The 18,445-nt window shown below is 48.6% G+C and overlaps 1 protein-coding gene across 4 annotated transcripts in view; it reads right to left on the bottom strand.

Annotated features, from left to right (window-relative positions):
* Window positions 1–1,743: 1,743 nt before the first annotated feature.
* Window positions 1,744–18,445, bottom strand: part of p2ry1 (purinergic receptor P2Y1) — a 40,741-nt gene continuing 24,039 nt past the window's right edge. For all 4 annotated transcript variants that reach the window (XM_038815866.1, XM_038815868.1, XM_038815867.1 and 1 more), the window contains one exon: window positions 1,744–4,915. In XM_038815866.1, coding sequence (XP_038671794.1) covers window positions 3,770–4,870 — 1,101 coding nt within the window. In that variant the 5' untranslated portion in view covers window positions 4,871–4,915 and the 3' untranslated portion in view covers window positions 1,744–3,769. The remainder of the gene's footprint in view (window positions 4,916–18,445) is intronic.

Genomic DNA, 18,445 nt, shown 5'->3' with positions numbered 1-18,445 from the left:
TCTCCTTACAGCACCAGGGACCTGGGTTCGATTCTGGCCTTGGGTGTGGAGTCTGCACGTTTTCCCCGTCTCTGCGTGCGTTTCCTCCGGGTGCTCCGGTTTCCTCTCACAGTTCAAAGATGTGCAGGTTAGGTGGATTGGACATGATCAATGCGCAGAGTTACAGGCATAGGGCCGGGGAGTGGGCCTAGGTAGGGTGCTCTTTCGGAGGGTCAGTCCAGACTTGATGGCGGAATGGCCTCCTTCGGCACTGTAGGGATTCTATGGCCCGAGAGCTATCGCTGTGGTGTTAGGACTGCAGAAACAACCTATCCAGCCTCTCTTTATAATTAATTCAGCTTGTTTAGGGGGCAGCACGGTAGCATTGTGGATTGTGGATAGCACAATCGCTTCACAGCTCCAGGGTCCCAGGTTCGATTCTGGCTTGGGTCACTGTCTGTGCAGAGTCTGCACATCCTCCCCGTGTGTGCGTGGGTTTCCTCCGGGTACTCCGGTTTCCTCCCACAGTCCAAAGATGTGCAGGTTAGGTGAATTGGCCATGTTAAATTGCCCTTAGCGTCCAAAATTGCCCTTAGTGTTGGGTGGAGTTACTGGGTTACGGGGATAGGTTGGAGCTGTTGACCTTGGGTAGGATGCTCTTTCCAAGAGCCGGTGCAGACTCGATGGGCCGAATGGCCTCCTTCTGCACTGTAAATTCTATGTAAACAAGGCCTGAGCTGTGCACTGCTACATCTTGACATCTTATTGCAAACAAGATTGTTTGTGCCTGTTTTCTTCCGACCTTTGCTACTTTGTGGCATGAAGATCATAGATTATAGAATTTACAGTGCAGAAGGAGGCCATTCGGCCCATCGAGTCTGCACCGGCTCTTGGAAAGGGCATCCTAGCCCACATCTCCACCCTTTCCCCATAACCCAATAACCCCAACAAATCTTTTTTTGGACACAAAGGGCAGTTTAGCATGGCCAATCCACCTAACCTGCACGTCTTTTGGACAGAGAAGAACTGAGAAGCTTTTAGATGTCCAAAACTACTCTTGTGTTGAGAGCAAACTTTTGATCCACTGGAGCTCTTTCAGGCTTTGCGCTGGTCCAAGTGTCTTTATTGAGAAGAAAAGCCAGTTTTAATTTCCCTCAGCTCTGGTTCCATTTGCAGATGCACAAGTTGGTTCTTTGCAACTTGAAACTACACTGGGTTGCTCTCACTGCACTGCGCCAGCAAGAGGGAGAAAAAAACAAGAGAAAGAAAAGAAATGTTTGCATTTATATAGCACCTTTCATGACTTCAAAATGTCCCGAAGCGAATTACAGCCAACAAGGCACTTATTGAAGCAGAAATCATTTTTTTTTTAAAGCCAACTTTGTATTTCTTAATAGATTACATAGACCATCCAGTGCAGAAGGAGGCCATTCGGCCCATCGAGTCTGCACCAACCCACTTAAGCCCTCACTTCCATCCTATCCCCATAACCCAATAGCCCCTCGTAACCTTTTTGGTCACTAAGGGCAATTTAGCATGGCCAATCCACCCAACCTGCACGTCTTTGGACTGTGGGAGGAAACCGGAGCACCCGGAGGAAACCCACGCAGACAGGGGGAGAACGTGCAGACTCCGCACAGACAGTGACCCAGTAGGAAATCGAACCTGGGACCCTGGCGCTGTGAAGCCACAGTGCTATCCACCTGTGCTACCGTGCTGCCTTTGAATGTTTTGTTCTGTTTTCACCCGCACTAGAAACAATCCTTCGAGGAATGAAAGATTTTTAATTCCTGAAAAATAAATACTGTCATCACTTTTTTCCAAATAGCTCTCTGGGCAAAATATTCAACACAAGAGAAACTGCCAGAGGCAAAGGTTATGGAGGAGAGCATCATACATTCATGAAAGAAGCATGTAGAGTCTTCAGGCCGATACAGGGCTGAACACTTTATGAGTCTTTACCGCAGAGAACAAGGCCATTCGCCCCATTGAGTTGTTGCTGGAGACTACAATTTTAAACCTCACGTGTCGACATCAGAGTGTTAATTGAAGCTGTAACGTCTCGACTGTTTCAGTGCCTTGAATGTACATAATAATACATAAACCTTTTTCCTTCCCCAGCTTTATTGTTGAACTCCATATTAAGATAGCACAGGGTTGCCAAGCCTCCAGTATTGTCTTGGAGGCTCCAGGAATTAGCTAATAATCTCCTGGGCATAGCTACAAGCAAAACCCCAGGAGATAAACCAATGGGATCTTTAAAAAAAGATGCTCTTTTCACATTTTTTGAACACCTCTGTTGATAGTTTTGACAGTTTTGGAGATGAAGGCTGGGATTTTGCCTCCCACCAGGGGCGGGCATTGTCGTGTGCAGGACGAGAACATTTGGGGAGTGGCCAAATCTTTCATTGCCGCCCGTAATGATGCCCGCCGCTGGAGGGCGCGGAAAAACCCACCCGATGAGAAAATGGCCGCTTGACTGAGGGGGAAGAATCAGCCAATCAGGTATCAGGCAATAAAGAGTCTGTTGGCTTTCCAATGGGAAGGGGGGCTCCACGAGGATTGATATGTTGGGTGGCCAATGGCAGGGGTTGTTGGTGCCGATTACGGGAAGGTGCCTGACCAGAATTGTCAACCCGAGGGACTGGCGGTAAGTGAGGTGATGTAGCACGGCCACCATTATAAACTTTCCCGCATGCCTCAGCCGTGACTACTTTAGCGTTCCATTGCATTTGATGGAACTGAAAATCGGGTGGGCCTTACACCTGGTAGTCAGCTCTAAACCTCCAACTTGATGCCAAAGCCCAGACTTGAGTCTTTTATATAAAAAAAAATCAGGTCCCCCTCCCCTCCAAATGACCTCTAAGTGAAGATTAAATTTACAAAGATTCTTGTTGAAGAACCTCCATTGCAATTAGCTAGGAAGCAGATTAAGGGGTCACTTGCGTGTCAGGATAAACTCTCATGAGAAATATCTGGCAGCGCTTGAGCTCAGGGTAATTCTGCGCGTAAGATTATATTCCAGATCTCTGCCAAGTCATTTTGGCTGGGAGGGGCAGTAGGGAGCTGTGAGTAACTTCCTCAGTAGGACAGTCATCCCAGGGCTTGGTATTCCGCCTCTGTTTTGATTTCAGAACAGCGCTGGGATACTGAACAATTTTTTTTTTCTTTATTTGGTCAATGAGATGTTGGCACCGCTGGAGAGACCGGCATTTATTGCCCAACCCTTAAGGCAATTCAGAGTCAACCACATTGTTGTGGGTCTGGAGTCACGTGTAGGCCAGACCGGGTAAGGACGGCAGATTTCCTTCCCTAAAAGGACATTAGTGAACCAGATGGGTTTTTACAACAATCAACAATGGCTTCATGGTCATCACGAGACTTTTAATTCCAGATTTGTATTGAATTCAAATTCCATCATTTGCCCCGCGGGGATTCGAACCCATGTTCGCAGAGCATCACCCTGAGTCTCTGGATTGCTAGTCAGCGACAATATCACTGTGCCACCACCTATCCTAATGTGTGCATAGGAGAGAGATAGTGGAACAAAATAAATGTTTTTCCAAAGGATGAAAAATAAATTCTTGCCCTGAACTCGAAATTTCAGATTCAACTGTGTTTGATTTGGCAGATAAACAGCGAAGTTTGCACTCAACGCACAAACGTATAACTGTTGGTTACTTCACTCTTCATTCGTTTCCTATAACAGACCATTCTCAAACACAAGTCTTACTGTACCTTCAAGGCATAAAAGAAAAATGCCATCAAATTCACCGACGCAAAAGTAATTTCAGAGAGAGGTGTCTCCATTTTGTGAAATGTTTGATACGGCTTGAAGTGGACTATCTTCACTCCGAAACTGTATGTTGTTCTCGCTGCGCCGTGACATGATCCTAGTGGCTGCAGTAGTGAACCTCCTCCTGAAAGTGTCTCCAGCCAGAAAGTACAGGATTGGGTCCACACAGCTATTGAGGCTGGCGAGACCCCTGGTCACCTGATAGGTGGCGTAGACCCTCTTGTTCCAGTCGCACGTTTCTGTCCCCTGGTAATAAAGTCGAGACTGAAGATTTAGGTTCTTCATCACATGGAAGGGCAGATAGGCGACGGCAAAGACCGCCAGCACGATGATGACAAGACGCACAGACTTGCCCCGGAGAGGCGTCCTCATGTCGTTGCATATTAACGCCTTCACGATAAATCCATAACAGACCAAGATGGTGGCGAAGGGGACACAGAAACCAAAGAACGTAGTGAGCATGCTGTAAATGAAATAGGTCTTTAGGAGATCTTTAGATGTCGTATCGTAGCATGTCATTGTTTTATTTTTCCTTAACCCTGTTCGGGAGAAGTACAGAATTGGCGCAATGCTGGCCATCACTATCACCCACACGCACACGCACACAATGGTGGCCGATTTCTTCTTCAACCTGCCCAACGACTTTATGGGGTGGACCACCCCCATGTACCTGTGGACACTGATGCAAGTGAGGAACAAAATGCTGCCGTACAGGTTAACATGGAAAATAAACCTTTGCAGTTTGCACATGACCTCCCCAAAGATCCAGTCGGTCTTGTTGAAGTAATAAAATATTAAAACCGGCAAGGAGAAGACGTAGAAGAGGTCGGCCAGGGCGAGGTTAAACATGTACACGGTGATGCTACTCCAAGGCCTCATGTAGAAGATGAACATCCAGAGAGCAACACTGTTTCCGATCAATCCAGTGACAAACACAATAATATACATGATGGGCAGATAGTAGAACTGGAAACTCTTGTTCAAGGAGCAGGTTTTGTTGATGCTAGCATTCAGGTCACTGGTCAAATTTGAAAAATTAGATAATGCCTCCTGCATTGTATCAAACTCAAGGTCCCCAAAGTCAAGGTCTTCCATCTGGCATCAACAGGATGGCTCACGTTACTTCAAGGAATAGAACATCTGAAAAAAAACAAACAATCGAGGTTTACATTTGCATGATATGATCCTTACTAAGCAATTATGAATCATTAATGCTTGTTTTTAATCATCAGGAAAGTATTCTCATTCTACCAAAACTCTGGCAAAGGTAAATAAAATGGACCTGTAATGGTACAAAGGACGAAGTGACTTGCGTTCTTCTGATAACATTTTTAAGATGTCCCTAAATCTGCAATGAATTACTTCTTGAACTGATATCAAGCATGACAGCTAGGGGGTGCACAGCAAGCCCCTGGAGCGACAACAACAACTTGCATTTATTTAGCCCCTTTAATCTCCCAAGGCATTTCACGGCAACGTTACGAAAATGAACAAAGGCTTGATTTGGTGGCCGTAATTTTGGGTTCACATTACGGGGGCACGCCCAACCTCGCGGGCAATTGGGTAAGAATACGTCGGGTACATGTCCTAACATCATCCCACACTGGAGCAAGATTGCAGTCGGTGGGGATGCACGGGACTCGACTGCTCATCTGCTGACAATATAACGATCCACAAAGTTCATTAAAATGTCAATTCACAGCAATTGGACGCAGCCCGTGCGATTTTGCGCTCACAGCATGTGCAAAATAGATAAGTGGATAATCTGTTTATTTAGTTGTGCCATCCAAGGGCAGAATAAAATGAGTCTGGCGCATTGCCATTGTGAGCAGTGAGGGACAGTGTGCTGCCTGCTGTTTTGTGAAATTTGACAGTGTTAGCTCTTGTTTTCGCTTCAGGCATTGCACCACTAGCGTTCACTCCAGCTCTCATTTTAGTCTCCCGAGGCTGCTGGAGGATTTACACCGTGTGGACCCATCCGGTCACCAGACAGCCTTCTGTTTCTCTGCTAATGGGAGTTGTTTACTCCAGCGGTGAGTCCTCCTCCTCTGAGAAAGAGAGGGACAGAAGGGAGAGGTCAAGTGTTCACAGGTAGGATCCCAGGGAGCGACCTGTGGGAAGAGAGGTGAAGACGAAGGGTGGGACGGAGCCAACAGGGAGTCAATGACGGTCGAAGACAGAGAAGATGCCACTCTCCTGCTGCCAGAATGTAGTCAATCATTCAGTTACCTCACCAAATCTGCAGTTCTGTGCTGAGGGAGGCTCTGCCTCTCCAGGGACACTGTGACATCTATATGTCAGACGATTGGACTAGAGATTGCCTCCAACTATATGGTGGCCACCCCATACCAGTGGCTCTAAAAGGTCACAGTAACTCTCAACATTTATGCCTTTGGCTCAGGGTTCAGTAGGGGGTCTGTGTGGAGTGTTCCAATCTGCTGCCCACAATTGTGTTAAGCTGATCACTGATGCTGAGGGTCACGACATTTGTTGTTACCGGATGGACGAGTCCAGCCAGGCCGAGCAAGCCGGAGGCTTTGCTGAGATTGCAGGCCCCCACCCCCACATCCAGGGCACCATCAACTGCACCTATGCAGCCACCAACGTGCCAGAGAGTGGGCCGGGTGCCTTTGTGAACGGAAAGGGCTTCCTCCCCATGACCATGCAGATCACAAGTTGCCGATCCTGCAAGCCCGTGCAGGGAACTCTGACAGATCCCATGATACGTCCTCCGACACTCACAGGTGCCAGGTCATTTGTGGCTGCAGGGAGGTTGTTCAGGTGGCTCCTCGGATGACCAAGGTTATCAATTGAAAAGGTGGCTCATGACGCCTCTCCAGTGCCCAAGGACAGACGTGGAGGAGGGGGTGCAACAGGAGTCATACCTCCACAAGGGCAGTGACAGAGAGAACCAATGGACTGCAGTAGAGGAGATTCAGATTGCTGAACAATTCAGGGGGATCACTGCAATATCCTCCACAGACTGAGTCTCTCATCGCCATTGCATGCTGCACTGTGGCAAAGACGTCCCACTGGAGGATGAGGAAATCGAGGCAGCTCCACAGGCTGAAAATGATGGGTCTGATGGTGGATCAGAAGAGGAGTCCAGGGAACAACATGGTGAGGACATGGAGGAATCTTCAGGGAGGCATGAACACCAGGGAGGCCTTGTGTTCATGCACCTTCAGCAAGGCAGCCAAGGCACTGTCTCCACGTCATGCCAAGGGCAATGCCTCCTCACCAGACATCTGCAAATACCCACTCCATAGAAGACAAATCACACTCAGCACCGCGCAATGAAGTTTACAGCCCCTATTTTCTGCATGAGCCACTGGTGTGCCCTTCACCTATAAAACAAATAAAACATACTCAGACCGTGAACACAGGGGTAATATTTATCTGCTCGTGGCATGTAAAAAAAGGTAACATTTCATGGTGTTAACAGTCACAGCAGAAAATAACATAACAAATTATGGCAAAACGGAAAATCCCCCATGAAAAGTTCTTCTTGGGCTCTCAGCGATTTAAACGTACAGTTGCTGGTTCTGCTTCTTGGTGTCCCCTCTTCGCTGCCAATGGCATTTCAAGCAGCCTGCTGACACTGCTGTCCTGTTGCCGTGATGTCCTTGGTGGTCCACTGCCCAGGAGGGTGTGTCCAGTGCCATGGCTGGGCAGTCCTCAGTCTTCGTGAAGTGAACAGATGCCACAGCTACTTGCCGAGGGCCGGAGGAGCTGCTTCCATCATCCGAAGAGCCCAAAGGGGAGTCCACAGGGACGACATGAAGCTCACCTGCCTGTGAGAGATCAGTCTGGGTCTCCCTGCTCACCACTGATGGATGGGCACCTTGCAAAGAGACTGGATGCTTCATCCATCTCTCACATTGGCAGTGACCTGCTGACACCCTGACTGATTTCCTGGCGCTGCCTGTCCACGAGAGTCGCCATTTTCTCAATGGAGGAGGCTGTGCATTCAGGGCTCAGGTCAACGCAGTGTTCACACTCCGCATGCACCCATCCGTGACAGAGACCATAGCACATAAACTCTCAGGAATCTCTGCCAGACGTTCCCAGGCATCCCACTGGACAAGCAGCATCCGCTGTCAAATGGGTCACTCCAGAAACTTATCATCTGCCTCGGACGCAGCAAGAACAAAGAACAAAGAAAACTACAGCACAGGAACAGGCCCTTCAGCCCTCCAAGCCCGTGCCGACCATGCTGCCCGTCTAAACTAAAATCTTCTACACTTCCTGGGTCCATATCCCTCAATTCCCATCCTATTCATGTATTTGTCAAGATGCCCCTTAAATGTCACTATCGTCCCTGCTTCCACCACCTCCTCCAGCAGCGAGTTCCAGGCACCCACTACCCTCTGTGTAAAAAACGTGCCTCGTACATCTCCTCTAAACCTTTCCCCTCACACCTTAAACCTATGGCCCTGAGTAATTGACCCCTCTACCCTGGGAAAAAGCCTCTGACTATCCAACGGTTGGAGACCAGGACCTGGTCTCCAACTGTCTTCCGGCCACCAGTGCCCGGGATACGCTCTGCTTCCACCAGCTCCTCGTGCGAGTGCAATTTACTTTATCACTGTGAACTGCCACTGTAGCTGATGATCTAATGCACACTGAGGTGCTTTATCTGCACTGGTGCCTGCTTCCAAAAGAGGGCGCAATGTGAGTGCATCTGACGGGCGCTGGTCCTCCAGAGCAAGGCGTGGGTTGAAGCGAGCGAAGGGCCCGGTTTTTCTGCGGGGGTCCCACCATCTTGTGGAACAGGCCTGAGAAACACTGAGTAGGGGTACAACCTTTGATCCGCTCCGGTAACCCCACAATACAACATGTTGCCTTATGGATCTGTTTTCCAGTCGTCCAGGATAGAACTTAATGTCCTGTTCTCCTTGATCAAAGTGACAAGGCTGGACTCCAAGGAGGTGATCCTATCACAATGATCAAACAATGCAGTCTCCATGTCCTTGATTGTGGCTCCTTGTGCTTCGATGGTCTGGCTGCTGATCTCGAGAACTGAGCGATTAGGGGCCAAGGCCTCCTCAATTGATGTTTCCAGATTCACAGTCAAGCTTTGTTGGTAGGTTTGCGGAGTGCTTCAGCCATTAGTGGAGTGGCTGAAGAAAAAGCTGCCATCACCATCTTACCCCTGTTGCACTGTGGGAGGCTTCAAATGAAATGAAATGAAAATCGCTTATTGTCACGAGTAGGCTTCAATGAAGTTACTGTGAAAAGTCCCTAGTCGCCACATTCCGGCGTCTGTTCGGGGAGGCTGGTACGGGAATCGAACCGTGCTGCTGGCCTGCTTGGTCTGCTTTAAAAGCCAGCAATTTAGCCCAGTGTGCTGAACCAACCCCCTTCACAGTCTGAGTCTGTCGTCGGAATTCGGACCGATTATTTTCTCGCTTTGCCTCTCTTGGATATCCCAAAGATGAGGGAACACTATAATGATAGCTTTTGCCTTCTTTTGGTAAATTAAATACCTGTGGCGCATTTAATCATGGCCCGGGTTTACTGTCCGTGTGGAGTTTGTACATTCTCCCCATGTCTGTGTGGGTCCCACCCCCCACCAGCCGAAGATGTGCAGGGTAGGTGGATTGGCCATGCTAATCGGAATTTTTAAAAAAAAGACCTTTGGCGCTGGGAAAAAGGGTAGCAAGATCAGGGGCTGGATTCTGCGATTTGGAGACGATGCCCTGATGCCGCCGTGGGAACGGTGGTGTTTTACGGATCGGCTCTCCCCCGACTATGACGGCGCTGGACTCAGTCCGCCAAGTTCCCAAAAAAAATAGCATGAGAGACCCACGCCGTTGGGAACTTGGCCGGTTGGGGGTGCAGCATCGGGGGGGGGGGGGGGGGGGGGGGGGGGGGGGGGGGGGGGGGGGGCCTCAAGTAATGTCCTGAGGCTGTCCATACAGTGTGTTTTGGAAGGGGCGGAGAGAAGCGATGCCGACCCATTTTCGGCGCCAACGTGGATTCTCCGACTGATCGCCGAACGCGATTTTGGCGTCGGTGACCGGAGAATCCCGCCCCAGGTTTCCCACCTCGTGCGTGTCTTCCCCTCACGTTGCGCCACCGGATGTGCCCCAGCTTTGGTCTGAGCTGACACTTCAGTACAGTGCCGAGGGAATGAAACATTGAACTGAAGTACATCTGCCCTTGCAGGTGGTGCAAAAGGTGGCAGCTTTTGGAGAAAAACAGGGATTTGTGGCAGCAATTTACCCTCAACTGTTATCGACCTGATATGTTAACTCTGTTTCTCTTCCTGCCTTATCTACTGAACATTTCCAGCATTTCTGTTTTTTATTTCAGGTTTCAAGCAGTCACGTCTTCCTGCTATTGAAATAATCTATGCATTTAATTCCATTCTGTTTGTGATCTCTTGCCATGCACAACTGGTCGCTGTGTCTGGTGACATTAAAACCATGACTGCACATCAAAAAAACGTATGATCTCATTGGTTGTGAGTCACTCTGGAATGTCCTGAGGAAATGACCACACATTGTCGAAATCCATGTTCTTCCTTCTGAATGAATATTCTTGTATCTGAAGCAAGGGTTACTCTGACAGTGAGATACCTTCCCTGAGTGAACTCACAGAGCACACTTGGAGTTGTCCAAACGATAAGAATCATAGGATTTACAGTGCAGAAGGAGGCCATTCGGCCCATCGAGTCTGCACCGGCCCTTGGATAGTGCACCCTACTTAAGCCAATACCTCCAAATAATGCTGTTACCCAGTAACCCAACCAAACCGTTTTCGACACGAAGGGCAATTTATCATGGCCAATCCACCTAACCCGCACATCTTTGGACTGTGGGAGGGAACCGGAGCACCCGGAGGAAACCCACGCACACACGGGGAGAACGTGCAGACTCCACACAGACAGTGACCCAAGCCGGGAATCGAACCTGGGACCCTGGAGCTGTGAGGCAACAGTGTAACCACTGTGCTATTGTGTCGCCTGTAGGCTCCTTTTCAAGACATCGCCACAGTAACCGCCTCATTATTCGATTACAGACAAATTATAAATGGTTTCATCGACTACTGTGGGCGGTGCTGCAGTGGTTAGCACTGCTGTCTCACAGCGCCAGGGACCCGGGTTCAATTCTAACCTCAGGTTACTGTCTGTGTGGAGTTTACGTGTTCTCCACATGTCTGCGTGGGCTTTCTCTGGGTGCACCGGTTTCTTCCCGCAGTCCAAAGGTGTGCAGGCGAGGTGGATTGGTCATACTAAATTGCTCCTTAAGTGTCCAAAGGTTCGGTGGGGTTACAGGTGTCAGGTGGGGGATTGGGCCTTGGAAGAGTGGTCGCTTGGTGCAGAATCAATGGGCTAAATGGCCCCTTCTGCACTGCAGGGATTCTAAGATCCTATGATTGAGGAATCTGTTGCGGGATTATCCATAGAATCCCTACAGTGTAGAAGGAGGCCATTTGGTCGATCGAGTCTGCACCGACCCTGCAAAAGAACAGTCTGCCCCGGCCCACTCACCCCGCCCTATCCCGAAAGCCCGCGCATTGATCATGGCCAATCCAGCTAACCTGCACATCTTTGGACTTTGGGAGGAAACAGGAGCACCAGGTGGAAACCTACACGGACATAGGGAAACTCCACACAGACGATCACCCAAGGCCGGAATCAAACCTGGGTCCCTGGTGCTGAGACAGCAGTGCTAACCACTGTGCCGCCATGCTGAAAATCTGAAACAGAAGATGCTCGAAAAGCTCAGCAGCTCTGTGGAGAGAGAAAGGAGAGTTAAGGAGCTGGAATCACTGATTTTAAGGCTATGTCCCCAAGCCGGCGTGGGAACCGTGGCGTTTTACGGCAGGAAAAATGGCGGAAAAACGGCCACCGATCCTCCGTTTGGCTGGGGGCTAGAATCAAGGCAGCATAGAGTACCCGTCTCCAGCTGCCAATACGGCCCAGAGAACTGCGCACGGTGGCGGCCTGCAGCGGCCGGGCCGTGCTACACACGGACCCAGTCGGAGAAATTGTCCCTCGTTTGGCCGAATCGCGTGCCCCGGGCCCCCATCCCCCCCCCCCCCCCCCCCCCCCCCCCCCCCCCCACAGTGCCCCCACAGGCCGGTCGGAGGGGTGGGGTGGAGCATCGGGGGCCGGCAGGCCTCAGGCAATGTTCTGAGGCCGTCGATAGGCCGCTTTGGATGGGGCGGAGTATCGCCAAAGTGGCGCCGATCCCGATTTGGTCGTAAACTTTGATTCTCCGGCCGATCGCCGAACGCGAATTCGTCGTCGGCTATCGGAGAATCCAGCCCAAGGTTTCAAATCCGTCTGGGTCTTCTACAGAGCTAAAGAGAGGGAGGAGTCTGATGGATTATATATTGTATAAGAAGGGGTGAAATAGCTGGAGCAGAGTAGACAGTCAGTGATTGATGGGAGCTAGTTCATGTTGTTGTTGCTGGTGCTTGCTGGAGCGTCGGCAGCTGCATCACCTCTGGCCTTCTGGAAACATCAGGGGCTGGATTCTTCGCCCCGCCGCGCCACATTTATGCCCCGACCCACCGGCGGGATTCTCCATTACGCCAGCCGGTCAATGGGGTTTCCCACTGTGGGACAGCCTCACGTCATCGGGAAACCCCCGGCCTGCCGGCAAAATGAAGAATAACGTCGGCGTGAATCCCGCCCAAGAAGTTGCAAGTTTGACAAAGATGGCCGTCAAAAAAACGCTGAAGTAAATTTCACGTGGGCTGGTTGGCTGCGGTGTTTTCCCAAGCGAGGTGGTCTATAATGCAGAATCTTGCAACGCCCTTTACGTTGGGGTGGCTTTACATCGTTTGTACCGACCGCCTTATGTCGTTAGCCCTGAGACAGTTCCCCACTGAGGGTCGGGAAATATAAGACAAGCATTCTATAAACTCTGGAAGAGTTCCATTTGATTGTTGAGTAGCTAACCCCACTTTTTTAAAAAAGGAGGAAGAGAGAAAACGGGGAACTATAGACTGCTTAGCCTGACATCGGTGGTGGGGAAAATGCTGGAGTCAATTATTAAGGATGAAATAACTGAGCATTTGGAAAGCGGGACAGGATCGGTCCAAGTCAGCATGGATTCACTAAGGGAAATCATGCTTGACAAATCTTCTGGAATTTTTTGAGGATGTGACCAGTAGAGTGGACCAGTGGAGCTGTGTATCTGGACTTTCAAAAGGCTTTTGACAAGGTCCCACACAAGAGATTAGTGAGCAAAGTTAAAGCTCATGGTACTGGGGGTAATGTATTGATGTGAATTAAGAACTGGTTGGCAGACAGGGAACAGAGAGCGGAAATAAACGGGCCTTTTCAGAGTGGCAGTCAGTGACTAGTGGGATACCACATGGTTCGTTGCCGAGACCCCAGCTGTTCACAATATACATTAATGATTTGGACGAAGGAATTGCAAGCAATATCTCCAAATTTGCAGATGACACTAAGCTGGGTGTGCTTTGAGGAGGATTAAAGAGGCTGAAGAGTGACTTGGACAGTCTGGCTGAGTGGGCAAATGCAATATAATGTGGGTAAATGTGAGGTTATCCACTTTGGTGGCAAAAACAGGAAGGCAGATTATTTTTTGAATGGTGGCAGTTTAGGAAAAGGAGAAGTGCGACGAGACCTGGGTGTCATGGTGGAACAGTCGCTGAAGGTTGGTATGCAGGTACAGCAGGCGGTGAGGAAAGCTAATGGCATGCTGACCTTCATAGCGAGAGGATTTGAGTATCGGAGTAGGGATGTCTTGCTGCAGTTATACAGGGCCTTGGTGAGGCCATACCTTGAGTATTGTGTGCAGTTTTGGTCCCCCAGTTTGAGGAAGGACATTCTTGCTGTTGAGGGTGTCCAGCGAAGGTTCACCAGACTAATTCCTGGGATGGCAGGACTGACATATGAAGAAAGACAGGATGGACTGAGCTTGTACTCACTGGAGTTCAGAACAGTGAGAGGGGATCTCATCGAAACATATAAAATCCTGATGGGTCTGGACAGGCTAGATGCGGGAAGAATATTTCCGATGTTGGGGACTCAAGAACTAGGGGCACAGCCTAAGAATAAGGGGTCAGCCATTCAGGACTGAGATGAGGAAGAACTTCTTCTCCCAGAGAGTTGTGAACTTGTGAAATTCTCTACCACTGAAAGCTGTTGGGGCCGGTTCATTAGATATATTCAAGAGGGAGCTGGAAGTGGCCCTTGCGCCTTAAGGGATCTCGGGGTATGGAGGGAAAGCGACAGTGGGATATTGAATTTGCATGATCAGCCATGTTCATATTGAACGGTGGTGCAGCTTGAAGGGCTGAATGGCCTACTCCTGCACCTAATTTCTATGTCCACAATCTAAATACTGGCATCTCTTTGACTATGTGCCTGTCAGGAAGAAGAAAAGGACTGCCTTAAGATACTCATGTCATGCAAAGAGGTGACTGCCGGACAGAAGAGCACTTGATCCGCACCAACATTCAGCCAAAAAATCATAAATCACCTGCCAGGCCAGGGTGTAGTGCCAAATTTTGAGGCGTGGAAACTCTAAGAAAACGTGTTGACCATATCATCACAATATCTAAAATGATGGTGTTTTCCTATGTATTAATCATTTGAGTTCTCAAATGTCAGTAATACTATGCTTTTTAAGTGAAACATTTAAGTGTTGGTAGACGTTTTATTTCTAACCATGTGGTACTTTGAATCATTAATCTTCAACATAACTAGAATATCATTGTGAAACAATTTAATTCTAGCCTATTAAAACATGAATTACAAGAGACTTTACTTAATTCTGTGTGGATGATGGTATTTGGAGGTATCAATGCTTTTCTTGTCTTAGATAAATAACCTGGACCTGGGTGTACAGGGCACAATCTCAAAATGTGAACGTGATGCAAGACTTGTGAACAAACATACCCTTGCCCCCCCCCCCCCCCCCCCCCCCCCCCCCCCCCCCCCCCCCCCCCCCCCACATAATGACACAGGTAGAATTCACTCAACGTGGTCCCCACGCCGACTGCCTGTGTCGCCAATCACAGAACCCCACATGTTCTTATAGAACCATAGAAGTTACAGTGCAGAAGGACTGTAAAAAGACAGGGCACTGTCAGGGTGGCACTGTGAGGGGTCAACCCTTTGAAGAAATTCCGGAATATTCTGCTGTAAAATCAACTCTGAATTTGTATTGAATATTCGTCAGAAAATATGATAGAAGTGTTAGATGTAAAATTAAGTTGAAAACCTGGCCTATCTGCAAACTCCGCGATTTCAAAACAGTTGTTTCCATCACACTTAGACAGCGCTGATCTCACACACAATGTTCACCATACCTGCTGAACACTTGTCACGTCAGACACGGGTTCCTGGCACAAAGACCATTTTAAAAACTGGCTTTCACAAAAAAGCGTCAAGAATATCTGCAAAGTTCCACTTTTACTCACTTTTCAAGGCACGTAAAACAAGAAGAAAAACCACAAATATATATATTATTTCAAAGTGTGCTTACTTTAAAAAATAAATATTTACAATTAAGGGAAAATTTAGCGTGGCCAATCCACCTACCCTGTACATCTTTTTGGGTTGTGGGGGTGAGACCCACGCAGACACGGGGAGGATGTGCAAACTCCACACGGACAGTGACCCGGGGCCGGGATCGAACCGGAGTCCTCGGCGCCGCGAGGCAGCAGTGCTAACCACTGCGCCACTGTGCCACCCCTTATTACAAACATACATGAAAAGAATATGGTCACACTAATCATAAATTACCCTCACTACGTGTTTCAATGATATACATGGTGGTAAATAGAAGGGAGGTGTTGTCATGGTCAACATATATTAACCTTTCTGCAAGTTCGGTGCATTGCATTCATTCACACTTCATTGAGGACGGTGCTGGAATCGTGGCTCTGATTTTTACGCAGCTTAAACCACTCTGAGTTTCCAGATCTTGTAGCCCTCTGGTGCTCTCTCTCCTTCATACACTTTCTGATTCTGCAGGACATCTATATAACCTTTCAAACTAAGCACCGGAGGCAGCGTTGGAAGAGTTGTCAATGGTGTGGTTGACCACAAGGCAACTGGGGTTCTCCTTGTTTATCCGACTACCTGCTTTCAGTCAGTTTTCCAGAGAGATGTGCCTTGTTATATCATAAGGGGAATGGGTGCCGATCCAGCGGTCAGAAAGGTGAACTTCCTCAGTGCCAGGCGGGAGAAGCATCTTGGGTGGCAACCCGTGAGGAGGACTTGAGGCGAGCCATGAATGGGGGTCAGGTGCAGCTCCCAAAGTTAAGAATCAATGCCCCTGCCCCTCAGCTGTATTTGAACCGTGTGTCTTAAAGCCTTCCAATAGCAAAATAGCAGCTTCCTGAGCAGTGCCCTGTCAGAACTATACCCCCGATGCGACGCACGCTCAAAGCTAGACATCAGACAACTCAAGAACCCTACTATTGACACCAAGGTGGGTGGAGGGAGGGGGAGCTGTGAGGAGGACGCAGAGATCCTTCAGTGTGATTTGGACCAGTTGAGTGAGTGGGCAAATGAATGGCAGATGCTGTATAGTTTGGAGAAATGTGAGATTATCCACTTTAGTAACAAAAACGAGAAGGCAGACTATTATCTGAATGGCCATAAATTAGGAGAGGGGAATGTGTAACGAGACCTGGGTGTCCTTGTGCACCAGTAACTGAAGGTAGGCATGCAGGTACAGCAGGCAGTAAAAAAGGCAAAAATGGTATGTTAACCTTCATAGCAAGAGAATTCAAGTACAGGAGCAGGTTTTGCTGCAATTGTACAGGGCCTTGGTGTGGCCACACCTAGAATATTGTGTGCAGTTTTCAGAACAAAGAAAAATACAGCACAGGAACAGGCCCTTCGGCCCTCCAAGCCTGCACCAATCACGTGTCCTATCTAGACCAACAGCCTGTATCCTTCTATACTCCATCTGTCGATGTGCCTATCCAGATAAGTCTTAAAGGTCGCTAACCACCTCATTTGGCAGTGCATTCCAGGCCACCACAACCCTCTGTGTAAAACACCTACCCCGCCCATCTCCACTGAACCTTTCCCCCTCACCTTGAACTTGTGCCTCCTTGTAATTGTCATTTGTGCCCTGGGAAAAAGCCTCCAACTCTTCACCATATCTATACCCCTAATAATTTTATAAACTTCTATCAGGTCGCCCCTCAGCCTCCGTCTCTCTCGGGAAAACAATCCCAGTTCATTCAATCTTACCTCACAGCCAATACCCCCATACCAGGCAACATCCTAGTAAACCATTTCTGTACTCTCTCCAAAGCCTCCACGTCCTTCTGGTCGTGTGGTGACCAGAATTGGACACAGTATTCCAACTGTGGTCTAACCAACGTTCTATTAAAACCTGTCTCCTTATCTGAGGAAGGATGTTCTTGCTCTGGAGGAAGTGCAGAGAAGGTTTACCCGACTGATTCCTGGGATGGCGGGACTGACATATGAGGAGAGACTAGATGGACTGAGTCAGTTTGGATTGTATTCGCTGGAGTTCAGAAGGCTGAGGGAGGAGCTCACAGAGACCTATAACATTCTATTTTTTTAATTATAAATTTAGAGCACCCAATTCATTTTTTCCAATTAAGGGGCAATTTAGCGTGGCCAATCCACCTACCCTGCACATCTTTGGGTTGTGGGGGTGAGACTATACAAACACGGGGAGAAGTGAACCAGGGCCAGGATTGAACCTGGGACCTCGGCATCATGAGGCAGCAGCGCTAACCACTGCGTCACCCTGAAACCTGAAACATTCAAACAGGACTAGCCAGGATAGGTGCAAGAAGGATGTTCCCGATGGTGGGGGAGTCCAACACCAGTGGTCGCCGGCTGAGGATAGGAGGTACACCGTCTACAACAGAGATGAGGAGAAATCTCTTCACCCAGAGAGTGGTGAGCCTGTGGAATTTGTTATCTGGGTAAATAGATCGAAAGGCAGAGCGGTAGATGAATGGTGGGAGATGTTTTCAGGAACAATAAAAAATGTTCAACAAAATTACATTCCATTGAAAAAAACCAGAAACTCAATGAGACAGACGTATCTGTGGTTCACTCAGGAAGTTAAGGGGAATATTAGATTGAGAAAAAGGCTTGCAATCTTGCAAAAAATAGCAGCAATTGGGAGTGGGAGTGTTTCAGAAATCAGTAACGGTTACATGAAAAAGTAGAATGAGAGTAAACTAGCCAGAAATATAAAGAACAGTTTGTAAGTGGTTTTATAAGATATACAAGGGTAAACAATCGCTACAATAAACGCTGGCCCCTCAGCAGAGGCAGGAAAAATGATCAGCTGGAATGAAGAAATGGCAGCGACATTGAACAAATATTTTTTGTGTCTATCTTCACAGAAGACATGTGTTTTATACCAGATACTGACAGTGACCTCAGGACAACAAAAGTGAGGAAATTAACGTAATTCATGTCAGAGAGGCAAAGTATTGGAGAAACGCAAGTGATTAAGATCTGACAACCCCTGGGGCCTGATGGCCAACACCATAGGGATCTAAAAGAAATAGTTGCAGAGAGTTTGGATGCATTAGATCTGGGGCGGGATTCTCCGATCTCCGATGCCGAAATCGCGTTCGCCAATCAGCCGGAGAATCCACATTGGCGCCAAAATCTGGGGCGGCGCAGCTTTTGTGATGCTCCGCCCCCCCCCTCCAAAACTACGTACTCGC

The sequence above is a fragment of the Scyliorhinus canicula genome, chromosome 13 (genome assembly GCF_902713615.1).
Source record: "Scyliorhinus canicula chromosome 13, sScyCan1.1, whole genome shotgun sequence".
Classification (NCBI taxonomy): Eukaryota; Metazoa; Chordata; class Chondrichthyes; order Carcharhiniformes; family Scyliorhinidae; genus Scyliorhinus; species Scyliorhinus canicula.
Note: the sequence above shows the minus strand (reverse complement) of the source record. Positions and strands in the feature narration are given on the sequence as shown.